Raw genomic sequence first — 13,370 nt, forward strand, 5'->3', positions numbered from 1 at the left:
TGAGAAAGAGAGAAATGTATTTATTCGGCTGCCCTAATATTCTGAGCATTCTTTTTTAAGATAAAATGAGTGTCACATGTGCAGCAGGACCTGTTTACCCTTCCTGAGCACCTGTGATTACCCACAGTTTTTGGTGGGGTTTGTGCTGCTCAGTCTTTAGTTTTCAATGTTGTGTTATAAAGACTTGTTTGTCTTTTGCCATGGCATGGTTATCATTATTTTCGACTTATGAATTTGAATATCACTTAGGTATCTTCAACATCAAATCAAACTTGGAAAACTCTGAATTCTAGATTTTAGTGTTGTAGGGTTGTTACCTGTTATGCATATATCCTTAATCCCTTTATTCTACTTTACTAACCTCCAGTAACATCAACATCACCATTAGTACTGGATCCAACACCAGCAGCATTCTCTGCAGTACATACGTAGGTACCTTCATCTTTAAAGTTTGCACTGTTTATTGTAAGAGAGGGCACACGTACTGAAGAACCACTGTATTTTCTACCATCTACTACAACTGGTGTCCTTGAATCTCCTTGCACTCGATACCATGTGACTTCCTTGACAGGTATATCAGACTTCACAGTACATTCTATTGTCACTGGTCCTCCATAAAGTACAGTGCTTCTGTATGGTTTAATGCCTACATCAGGTTTCACTATAAGAGAAAACAAGATTGCTACAATGTAGCCAAATGTTCAGTGCACCGTGTAAAAGAGGAATACAATTGTGTGTACAGTATAAAATGGAATAACAGGAACATAGATTAAATTATATTGTATTTCAACCTTTTGCATTTCTTCAAGTTATTCAACAGGCAGAATATATTGTAGTACAACAGTTTAAAAAATAGTCATGGCATTAAAAAGATGGTACAATATGGTACAATTATGAATTAATTAAACGGGACTAGTGAACAATCAAAAAATTAAATAGATAGATAAACTGCAAATGATTTTGTGAACACGTTTCATTTCTTTTGCAATGATAGATTCACTGTAAATGTGGACTAACCATCTTCTGGTTCGAAATATGTTGATGGATAGTTTATGAGCATAAAGCATAAAATATCTTTGCATGGTTCTAAACTATTGATAAGTTACTAACCTGGTCTGGGTCTCATTGGAGGAGGATTTTTTCCCACTGAAAAATAAAACAACTTTTTCTACATGTTGATACAGTTAACTCTTGGTTTTTTTGAAGTCTTAAATTTTCCTTTTGTGCACTGAGGATATCAGATAACTTACATCTGGCTATCCTCAGTTTTTGTACCTGGTGCAAATTTCCAAGTTCATGTTCTAAGAGTACTGCAACTCAATTTGTAGAGATTCCAGTAGACTAATAGTCTGGTAGGTAACATATGCCCAAAAGCCAGTGATTTGGTTCTGGCAGGTTAAACTTATATGTTTGGTTTGTACTTTTCAATACAAAAGGTTTGTATGATTGTAATGCTTTCAGTCTCCGATGCTTTTTTCTGATCACATGCACTTTATTTGAACTTTGGTGGATAGTTGTCTCGTTGGAAATCATACCACATCTACTTATTTTTATATAAGAAGTCTTCTGCTGATCACCTTTGGCTTTTTTGTTTAACCCTTGTAGGTAACATCTGCCAAGTAGATGTTCCTTTAATCTAGCATGAATAGTTTTATCCATTTTGCTTGTAATTTCAAGTAAAAAAATTATGTATGATTGAAATGCTTTCAGTCTTAGATGCTTTTGGCTGATCACCTTTGGCTTTTTTTCTTTTAAGCCTCGTAGGTACAATTAATATATGCCTAGTAGACATTCCATTAGTGTAGCATAAAGTAACTTCTCCATTTTGTTTGTTATTTCCAGTTCAATAAATCAGTGATTGTACTTGTACAGTTGTCATGCCCTCAAGTCTTCTAAGATGGCTTTACCTAATCACCTTGGACTTTTCATGTTTTTCAAAAGCTCTCAAATATTCAATATTTTTCACTTTGTATCAAAACTGAAATAACTTTCACTAATAAATAATATCTAGTCTGAAAGGGTCATTATGATATGAACATCTCTTAAAAGTTGTTTTCAGTTTTTCAGTCAATTTGTAGGTTTATCCAGGACAGTATGAAAATTCAGTACTGTTCAGACCATTCACTTGAGGTCAATTATTTCTGAATGCTTTCTTTGTTCATGAAGAAACTTCTGTCCCAAGTAGTGTAAAAATCCATGACTGTTTGACAAAGTTATAATTTACATCTAAATGAACTACAACTAAAGACTGCACCTAAACATTGATGAAACCAAAGTAGGATTTCTAAATTTCACTTCAGACAAAACACACATCTGGTGTACAAAATTTTAATCCTGGTATCTATGATGAGTTTATTATCAACATTTGTACCAGGGGAGCAAAAAGGATTAACTTTGGCAAGTGATTATTATACAAATGTAGCTTTTGTTACTTACTACCAAGAAGATCAGCATAAATCTGGGGAGGAACCTCAGCTAGTTCTCTCTCACTCCTTGTTAAATATTGGTAGGTGTTCAAAGGATGAGAAGACGTCTCATCCAGCTCCTCACGATCATTAATATTCAAGCCCATAACATATAACTGGATTCCGTCTGTCTCTGCTCTCTCTGCTGCTCGCCAAGCATCGTTTGTACTCAAACTCTTATCCTGACCAGTTATCAACAATATAAAGTTTCTGGCATAGTCACGATCACCTTGGTCAGGTCTGAACATCTGGGTTCTAGCAGTATCTATGGCTTGTGCTGTGTTTGTTATTCCACCTCTGTATCTGACCTGATCAACTGCATTTTTGACATCACCGCTGGACTGATAGTCCTTGAGATTGAATTGAACATTTGAATCTGTGCTATATCTCAACAAACCAACTCTGAATTCTTCATCATCAATACTAACTGTATCTGCTAGATTTCTAGTAAATGTTGTCATCCAATCAAAATATTCTTGAGAAACAGAAGAATCAAGTATAACGACCAAATCATAACCAGTTTCCTGTGGTTTTTCTGTCGTGGCAACTGCAATAGAAATAACTATTCTACTGATTCTGAGCATATTAGACATAGAAAAAATGTTATGTTTTTGGTTTTAATGGTGATATGTTGAATCAATTGTAATAGATCTCAACCAATTACCTGAACTATAAAATTGATTGGATAACATAAAGTGCTGAATATTATATGCATATTTATTAAATTGACATCATGCTAAAATCAAGGGGCCATGGTGACCTTGTGATCTAAGTAGTTCATTAACAATAATCACTAGGTTAAGAACACTGAGTTTGTGTATTGAAACCATACTTTGACAAGGTGGTTTTGACTTCAACCTTAATCGACAACAGTCTGTGGCAAACTCTTTCTGTTTCTGTCTTGACATTCAGACAGACAGTGTTGTAGGTTTTGTCTGACCGAACAAATTTTTGTCTGTCAAATCAATCAATAAAGCTTAATGTGTTGTTTATGTTTTTAAACGTACTGTACTGTGTTGTTTCATGATGATATTCATGGTAAATATTGCATTTCAGGAAAGCAGTTGATAAATTTTACTGGGGATAGCCCCTTGAACATACAGTCCCTGTAACGTAAAAGTTAACACTTTTTTCATTCGGGAATCGTACGTACAGCGTTCGGGAATCGTTCGTATAGAGTTCGGTCATCGTTCGTACATCATTCGTATAGCGTCCGTACAACGTTCGGTCAGCGTTCGTTCATCGTATGGTAAATGTCATCGTTTAGGGTTTTGTGTATCGTATGGTTCATGGTATCGTTAAGCGTTTTATTTGTCGTATGGTACATGGTATGGTTTAGCGTTTAGCGTTTCGTTTATCGTATGGTATATGATATCGTTAAGCGTTTCATCTATCGTATGGTATATCGTTTTGTTAAGCGTCTGATATATGTTAGGCTTTAATTTCAGAAAGTTATTTCAATTATTATTTTGAGTTAAAATAAATTAATAAAAAGATGCGGGATAAAAAAAAACAATTATTAGTTTGGATTGATTGAAAGTTGGTTGCGTACTTGTATATCCCAAACAACCAAACGGATGCCCCCACTTTGGCAAGTTTTTTTTACTGCCAGCCGTAAGAAAATCTTTGGTGATCATATTTATATCCTTTTGTCACCCTTTGGACTATATTAGATTGGAAAGATTGGATTGGAAACATTTCACATGTTAATTAAAGCAAATAAGTTATCTTATTTATTATGTATTTTGTTTCATACTAATTGCGTAGTTCTTGATGTCTTTTTGTAATTTTGAATCATTTCAAATTCGATCTTATAAAATGTTAAAAAAAAAAAAACTAACATAAACAATACCCTTAGTTAATTGAAACGTGAACTATTTATTTACATAAAACATATTTAGTCGTAAAAATAGTATTGGTTGTAAACGTTTTATCTTGATTAAGAAACGTTTAGCAATGCAATAAACTTACTTTAAATGTACTATAACTTAACGTAGATTTCGAACTGTAAACCATTTCTTACCGATAGAAAAAAAATCTGCAACTAATATCATTATAGAATACCCTGCTATATAAAACGAAGGGGAAACATTTCCTTACATCACATTTTGACATGAATAACATGAGACCAATTTGAAATACCGCGAAATAAGTCTCTCTCTTTCTCTCTCTCTCCTCCACCAAATATTTCCTTGAAACAATAAATGATATATAATGTTCTATAAATGAGGCTTTATATGAGATACACGTTTTATATCTAAATGTATTTGGATTTGTACCAGTGGCACGCGCTGATTACAAAGTCATTTAACTTCAAAATAATAAAATCTATTCACACCAAACTTTATATTTATAAGTTATATACTCATATCTTCTTTTATCCATGTTCTTTGTGGTCTTAAAACATCGTTTTAGTGTCCTTTTTTTCCTATTTACGGGCTAGTTTCTGAGTGCTTAATGCATGTATGTGATCTTATTCACCATTCAAAATGATTGTGCACGAGTCATCTGTAAACAGCCTTGCAAAGTATGATTTAACAGCGCGCATTATGTTTCCATTTAATTTCTCCTTTTTCTATAATAAGTTCAAATGTTGCTTTATTAAATGCACCTAGGTACGTATTTGTAAACTTATGGTATTACTTTATTTCGTGTATCTTTTTTGTCTTCTTTTGTGGCTTCAATTACTTATTTTTTTTCTAATTGACTTATTCGTAAATCGAAAAACGCAGAAACCTAAATAGAATCATATGGCATTGAATGATTTCTCCAACTCAAAACTAGTTATAGATGCCTCTTAAATTTTATTTTTCTCGTTGGGTTGCTTGTCCATTAATTGACGTTTACGCCGTATTCTTTTTTCCAATATTTGTAAAAAGCCGCTCATCGATCAATTTCACAAGAAATCTAATACTTGTAAGTCATGTACATTGAAGTTTAACTTGCTAACAATTTTTCGTATACGCACAAAGATAAAATAAATGAAACACTTTTAAGCTGTTTAAATCATGCAGTGAATTTTGAAAATATGGTTTTGAAAAACCAGTTATTTCTGTTTAATACTTTTCTGTCCCTTTTCTTAATAATTAGGACACGTGCCACTGGTTAATATAGAACTAGTCAACCATGAATAATCCCAAACAACAAATTTTTTGATTGGTTTGTCATACTTGCTTATCAATTTCGTATTGTTTTCGGCTGAGACTACTATAACAGTTATAGTATTCTCAGTTTTCGGTAATATTGTAACAATATCCTTTAGAATTTTAAATTGCTTCAGTCATTTAATATATAATTTATTTTTGTTGTTGTTCACGATTAATATTTTTAGATTGATAATATAATTGCATCATTTTTTAAGCATTATAGAAGTCACAGTAAACATTAAACTTATGCATGGCGGAAAAGAAATATACGAAAACGATAGGTGCAATGTTCATGCAGCCTTGCAAATAATATTTAAAAAAAAACATTTAATTTATAAAACTTAAGACTTTAATTTAAGTATTTTTGATGGGATGTTGAAGTTTCCAGAACATAGAAAATACACAAGAAAATCTATTAGTACACTAGTCTATCAAAATGTGCTTGCTGTCCATTTTACAATATATTATTTAAGAATTTAGTGTTTTCTTATTCATTCTGACGTCTGTGTCCCTGGATCTGAACAAGAAATTGCGAGGACGTTATGCTTATCAGTTTACCTTTAAAATGATTTTTCAACAGAATGTTATTTATATAAAATATTATTTTTTTTTGTTTTTCGTTGCGAAAACAAAATGGCCCTAAAGCTAAATGTCATCGTCAGATGTATAATGGAAGGTGATAAACACTTAAGATTATACCACCTGCTGGTTCTTTTTACCTGTACACAGATCTTATTACGTAACAAGTACGAAGGTAAAATTATCGATTTGGTATATTCAGTCGAATATATACGGTATCTCTGGACTGGGGTTTTTAAGACAATTTATGTAAATTTATTTGTGCTTCAAATCACTGATTTCAAATTATAGACCAATCTCATTATTATCAACAGTGGGAAAAGTATTTGAAAAAATTGTATTTAAAATGTATTTAATCACTTAATTAGTTATATTTCAAATATACAAGAAAGCGTTTTTGTTTCAAGTTCATATTCGCCTTTTTAGAATACTAATGCAGGAGTTCCACAAGGCTCTGTATTAGGTTCCCTACTATTCCTTATTTATGTATATGAGATAGCTGGTAATTTGATAAGTCTAACTCGATTGTGTGCTGATGAAACATCACTTTCTAATTTAAGTATTATAGTCCTTACACAATAGAGGATGTCTTTACTAGCGATTTAGAACAAATTTCAGCATGGTCTAAAGATTGGCTTATTGATTTCAATCCTAACAAGACAATTACTATGCTATTCTCTTGTAATTCTTCCCCAGATGATATTAAAATAGAACTTCAAAATCAAGTAGTAGAATTGTCTCCTGTCATAAACACTTAGGGATAACTTTTGATTCCAATGGTAAATTCTATACACATATAGAAAACGTTTTAAATTGTGCAAGCACAAGATTAAATTTCTAAAAAGAATTGAAATATGTATTGACTAGAAATTATCTTACTCGTATAAACTTAACACTTATAAGACCAATTATGGAAATGCACGTGAGTTATGGGGATGGTTGTACTCAACAAGATTCCGACAATCTAGAACATGACGTTTAGTCAGAAGCAGGGAGATTAGTAGCTGGGTTGCCCGTGTTTGCTAGTCCGGAAGTTATATATTTTCAGTGGTACAGGCCCACATTTGCTAGTGGACAGAAGAAAATCCAGAAAGCTCAATATGTTCTATTCTTCACATAAAGTGGGACTGCCTCTACGATTTAATGCCATTTTTTTTCAGTTATGAATAAATATAACCAGAAAATTCTTTTTTTTTCCATCTACTACTATCGAATGAAATAGTCTAAACCCAGACATATGTATGTACGTCCAGAAATATGATTATATTTTTCTAACTTGATACAGACACAATTGCACGCCAATCTTTATTATTAAGGACAGTTGATTGGATAAATGTGATGGATTGCCACGCCTATATTAAAACTGAGGTCCTATGTACTGACTTCAGATAGCTCCCAGTATTCGAATTTGATAAATAAAAATTATTGATATCTCGTATTGTTTCAATATTTAAAATGTTGTTTAACGTAGTTGAATTTTAGATTAAATTTGGGAAGTCGTGTACATCCCCATTAGGGGTGGATCCAGAACCTTGATGTCTGGGGGGGGGCATGAGATCAAAATTAAATATTTATTTAGAGAGAGGTGTATATATGCGAGTGTGGGTGGTAATGGTATGGGGAGTCAGATCATCGTTTCTATAGTTCTATATCTTTTATTTTTTTACCATTTCACTGTTTTCTTTATTCTTCTGCCAATTAATCTGTATAATAATTGTCCTAAGCATGCATGTATTATTTGCCACTGGACGTTAAGCAACAAACAATCACCTCTTTATTCTGTTATCTATATTTATTTATATCTATTGGTCCCATGATTCTCTGTTCTTTAAACCCCATCACAGACATATATTATATGTCTCTGACCCCATTCATATCCTCATAAATGATAACCTTTTCCCAAATATTAAATATTATGCTCGTACTAAACAAAATCCATCAAATCCAGCCAATCAATTAGTAGATGACTGTATTGAATATCAAATTTATAATCATAAATGGAATTACCATAACATACCCTATGGATTCAGAGTCCAAAATCTACTTAAAGATAACGACCTAGACAAAATAAAGTTGGTAACTAAAAATATTCAAGATCCACCACCATGGAATATAGGTCAAGCAAAAAAATCTAGTAACATAAAAGACAGCATCAGTAAAAAAGAAAATCCGCATATCATTAAGGCTAAAGCGTTAGAGTACATTGACAATGCTTATAAAAATCATTTAAAAATTTACACCGATGGCCCAAAAGACCCAGCTTCGGGTAAAACTGGATACGCCTTTCTTGTACCATCAAAGTTGATTGCAAGCTATAAACGAACGTCGGACAATCTTTCCGTGTACACAACAGAAATGACAGCCATTTATCAATCATTAGAGTGGCTATTTTCCAATCAACAGCCAGGGCAAAAAGTATCTTACTGTTGTTATTCTCACTGATTCATATAGTGCAATCCAATCTATACAAAATATTGTATCAAGTAGACCCGACATCCTAGAACCAATTCAAATACTAGCTTGCCGTCTAAAACAAAAAAAATATAGAAGTAACCATAGAATGGATACCAGCGCATGTTGGTATCCTAGGTAATGAACAGGTTGACAAACTAGCTAAATGAGCGCTAAGTAATGATAAAATTGACCTTAACCTGAGTCTTAGTGCAAACGAATTCATTGCAATAACAACAGCATTATGTGAGAAAAAGTGGCAAGCTAGATGGGATAACACATGCTCCCTATGGAGTCGTTCTATAAATAATACAGTACATAAAAAACCCACTTTTTATCAAGGTATTCGATATCATGCAAAAACAATAACTAGACTTAGGTTGGGTACTACTTTATTACCTGGTCAGCTAGGCCAGTACATCCGCAATGTATCTCCAATATGCAATACATGCGGCATTAAAGAGTATACAGAACACGTACTAGTTAACTGTATTTATCACTCACAAGCCAGACAAAATTTACAATCAAACTTGGATAAGGTTCAAATACAAAATGTTAATACCAAAATATTGCTAGATCCTCCTAAAGATAAACAACAATATGTCTGGTCGTGCTTGGTTCAATATTTAACAGAAATTGATTACCATAAATTTATATAAGTATTAAAAAAAATAAAAGTAATATAAATAAAATAAATAAAATACACTGCAAGAGTTATCCGGGTCAGTGACTCAGAAATGGAGTCAGGCCGTAACCGGCAGTACAGCAGGCTCTTCAAGACGGCTTAACAACACATCGGTAAGAAGACCAACTGCACTGCAAGAGTTAACCGGGTCAGTGACTCAGAAATGTAGACAGGCCGTAACCGGCAGTACAGCAGACTCTTCAAGACGGCTTAACAACACATCGGTAACAAGACCAACTGCACTGCAAGAGTTATCCGGGTCAGTGACTCAGAAATGGAGTCAGGTCGTAACCGGCAGTACAGCAGGCTCTTCAAGACGGCTCAACAAAACATCGTTAAGAAGATGAACTACACTGCAAGAGTTATCCGGGTCAGTGACTCAGAAATGAAGTCAGGCTGTAACCGGCAGTACAGCAAGCTCTTCAAGACGAATTAAAATCGAAATAAATTTATAATCTAAAAAAATGTTTGAAATAATTAAACATATTTAACATTAGTCAAAATATATGTAGTGCTAAGTAAATTAAACTATTGAAATTATGCTAACTAAGCAGTAACTCACGATAATCTTTGGCTTTTTTTTTACAAATTCGCGGCATCAAAATTATTTTTGTGTCAACTTTTGGTCCTTATATAAATTTTCCATATCATTAAGCCGCAAGTCAAATCTAAGACTTAAAAAATGGTACTTCCCAAGTTCTGGTTTGCGCTAACCCAGTTTTAGTTAGCGTCGGGCGCTGTCTTCCTGCGGGCAGCGTTCCAGTGCACTAGCACTATAAAGTCTCGATCAATATAAGTAGCACTAGCACAAAGCAGTCAAAATTACACATACACCCTTCGGTTTTTTATTTTTATTGTACTTAATTCTCTTTTTTTTTATAGTACATACAAAACATCTTACTAATTATTTTTGCAAAACTGGCATACACAAATTTAGGCATCTTTCGGTTTATACAAAATATTTGGCAAATAAATTCACATACACAATCTGGCATATCAAAATTTTCCGCTCTTTACTTGGCTGCTGGTGTACCAGGACAACGTTGCTGCTGTTCACTGCTGTTTGCTTGTCCTAGCTTTCCTCCTGTTCCTACTTCTGGTGGCTCCGTGTTTATTAATTATTTATTTTTACGTATATATACGGTTTTTTTTTATTTTATTTTTTTTGATATACTTTCCCAATTTATTTCTTGAAATTTAATGCATGAAATATTAAGAAGGGGGATGAAATTACATGTTAAAACAATTTGGGTGCTGAATCTTTATGTTAAGGAGTGATTTGGTCCAGTTAAAAAAGGTAAACAATAGTACATTTGTACCTAATTGTTAACGTGGTATTATATGTGATAAATTGTTGTAAACAATAGTAAACTGAGTATAATAATTTATTCACAGTACGCACTTCCTAGTTTAGTTGTGGTGATAGATATCTTAATATCATTGATATACAGTTGAGAAATATGGTGCAGTTCTTCAAATGCAGATTTTAACCTTATTAATATTAAACCCAATCCCGCATGGCCGCCAGCTGTCACTGGTCATCCTCTTGAGGGTAGTATTCATTATTTTTTAAGTGCCCTTTTATCAGAGACATATAATACAAGAGATTCGCAACTCTAGTAGAGTCTATATAACAGCCAATGAAATGACGTGGCCACCGGAAAGCCGATTAATCCGATGGATTTATGGGTAATAACCCGTATTGTTGTGTAAAAGGTTCTACGCCTCACGATTTTTCTAATGGATAATGCCGATACCTTTCACAGCTAAAGCATGCAAGTATATTTAAAAGTGACAAAAAACTAATTCTAATAATTTGTTATTGATAAAATGTGTTCTAATGATGAGATTAATCAAATACAAACAAAGTTAAAACTCGGCCCATTTCACTTCACCTATTGCCGTAGAAACCATTTGATCTCCCAATTTTTTTCTTAAAACTTGAAAATATGCTAATAAATATATAATTTTATGGGCCAATAGTACTCCCAAATGTTGTTTCGTGAAAATAAGACTATTTTCGTACAATTTGATCCAACAATGTGGCGATTTTTTCTGATTGATACCCGAAATTTTTTATTAAACTGGCTAAATATTGAAATTGTTCATGGACAAATTTCCTTAAACCAGTCCTTCTTTTTTGTGCACTATGAAATTTATAGCCTGCATTTTGTTAGACATTTTATTCATTTTTCATTCTGTTTATAGCAAAGTTGTTTATTTTCTCCTATTCTGAAGTCATTGTTTTCTTCTTCTTTTTAGGGTGCCAAAGATGAACGAATGCAGTAAATTTACAAAAGGAGTAAAATTTTCCTAGTAAAGGAAACCTTCTGCTGGTCGTAATATTATGAATGAGCTTCATATGCATCTGTTGTCGTTTCAGACTACGCCTCTCGTTCAAAACATGAACCTAATTCATTTTTAAATTAAAATCGTATTGAGGACATTTCAATGGTGACTGCAAAAGATATATATATATATATATAAGTCTAGAGATTTGCACAACGATACTAATATAAGATGGTATTATACGAAGATGTTGTTAATAAATCGTGTTGACAAATATTTCGGCTTAACAAATAGCCTTCTTCGGTGTCAATTATTTTAACAATACAAATTTTAAAATAATTGACACCGAAGAAGGCTATTTGTTAAGCCGAAATATTTGTCAACACGATTTATTAACAACATCTTCGTATAATACCATCTTATATTAGTATCGTTGTGCAAATCTCTAGACTTATATAATTTTTTCCTTATCTGCACAGTATCGTCTATTCTAGACGATCCGGTACATAGTAAATTTGCTGGTTGGTCCTTTTTATAGACTTCTATATATATATATATATATATACATGTCTTAATTGAAAACGATCGACGTTCAAACCTATGATTGCGTTGGATAAAAACCGCAATTTTTATACGTGTGCATGCAAAACAAATTTCTTGGTAGAGGGGTCTAAATACAGCACAAACAACATTTTCCAAAAGACCAAAAAAGTGAAAAAGTATATTTTAACAAAACGCATTAGACTAACAGGTCGAACAACTGATGTTCTTAAACCCTGCTGACTGCCATTGGCGATTGCCAAATAAACGGATCACAAGATGTAACAAAATGGATCTTTAAAAATTAATATCTAATACCAAACAGAAAACAATAAACTTGCGGAAAAGATGGTATACCGCAAACAAAAGGTGCAAAAATTAGTACACCATATCCGGATTTATATATATATATATATTTGATAATAAAAGATTTTATTTACACCAATGATTTGTATATGTATACACATAAACAATCTTACTTTTAAATTGCCATCTCTTTACCCCAGAATAAAAAGACAAAAACCGCTACAAATGATTAAAAGACAAAAACCACTACAAATGATTGTCTCGTGGAAACAAGGTTATAAAATAATTTTTAAATAGTGTCTTCCGTGTTGCTTTGATGTATGACCTGTGTCTTTTTTTTAGATTTTTTGTTGCTTCGAGGACACACATATCCATCTATGTATGCAGTATTGTCAATTGTTTTTGTTGGTGGGTCTCTCGCTTATGTTTTCGTCCTTTTCACTATCAACAAAGAGTTCGTTATCAGTTTATTCAACTAGGAGTATATCTAAGTCGTAACTATTAAGATTGTCATCCCACGAAATAAAATCGGAATTTTCCATATTGCGTGCACATGAATGAAGCTTTATTCAAATGAGAAATTAATTGTAATTTTCTTAAATATTAATTCTCAATACACACTTCGAACATGAAGAAACCATAAATTTACCGACAATCATTTAAAAAAACAACTCAATGCAAGCCTATATGATAAAACTGTCAAACAACACTTAGAAATCAAACATTTACCGACAATCCTACAGAAAAAAACTCAATGAAAGCCCAATAAATGAGGAATATAAAAATAAATAAAATTTTAATAATTTATAAATATCAAGAATAAAAAACAAAGCTTATCATGATTAACAATTAATTAACAAATAAATTAAGTTTTTTTCCATATTAATTAATTATACATTTTGTGACTTG

At 32.5% G+C, this 13,370-nt stretch overlaps 1 protein-coding gene across 12 annotated transcripts in view; it reads right to left on the reverse strand.

Annotated features, from left to right (window-relative positions):
• LOC127718513 (uncharacterized) overlaps positions 1-13,370 on the reverse strand; it is a 150,120-nt gene that overhangs the window by 100,285 nt on the left and 36,465 nt on the right. For 4 of the 12 annotated variants that reach the window (XM_052224571.1, XM_052224569.1, XM_052224572.1 and 1 more), the window contains 3 exons: positions 2,437-3,012; positions 1,111-1,146; positions 362-661 (listed from right to left, as the gene is read on the reverse strand). The exons of 5 other annotated variants lie outside the window; for them this stretch is intronic. In XM_052224571.1, the coding sequence (XP_052080531.1) occupies positions 362-661; positions 1,111-1,146; positions 2,437-3,012 (912 nt within the window). The remainder of the gene's footprint in view (positions 1-361; positions 662-1,110; positions 1,147-2,436; positions 3,013-13,370) is intronic. 3 more of the 12 variants (XM_052224570.1, XM_052224566.1, XM_052224565.1) reach the window with 3 other exon arrangements.

This window comes from Mytilus californianus, unplaced genomic scaffold, assembly GCF_021869535.1.
Source record: "Mytilus californianus isolate M0D057914Y unplaced genomic scaffold, xbMytCali1.0.p SCAF_10, whole genome shotgun sequence".
Lineage (NCBI taxonomy): Eukaryota > Metazoa > Mollusca > Bivalvia > Mytilida > Mytilidae > Mytilus > Mytilus californianus.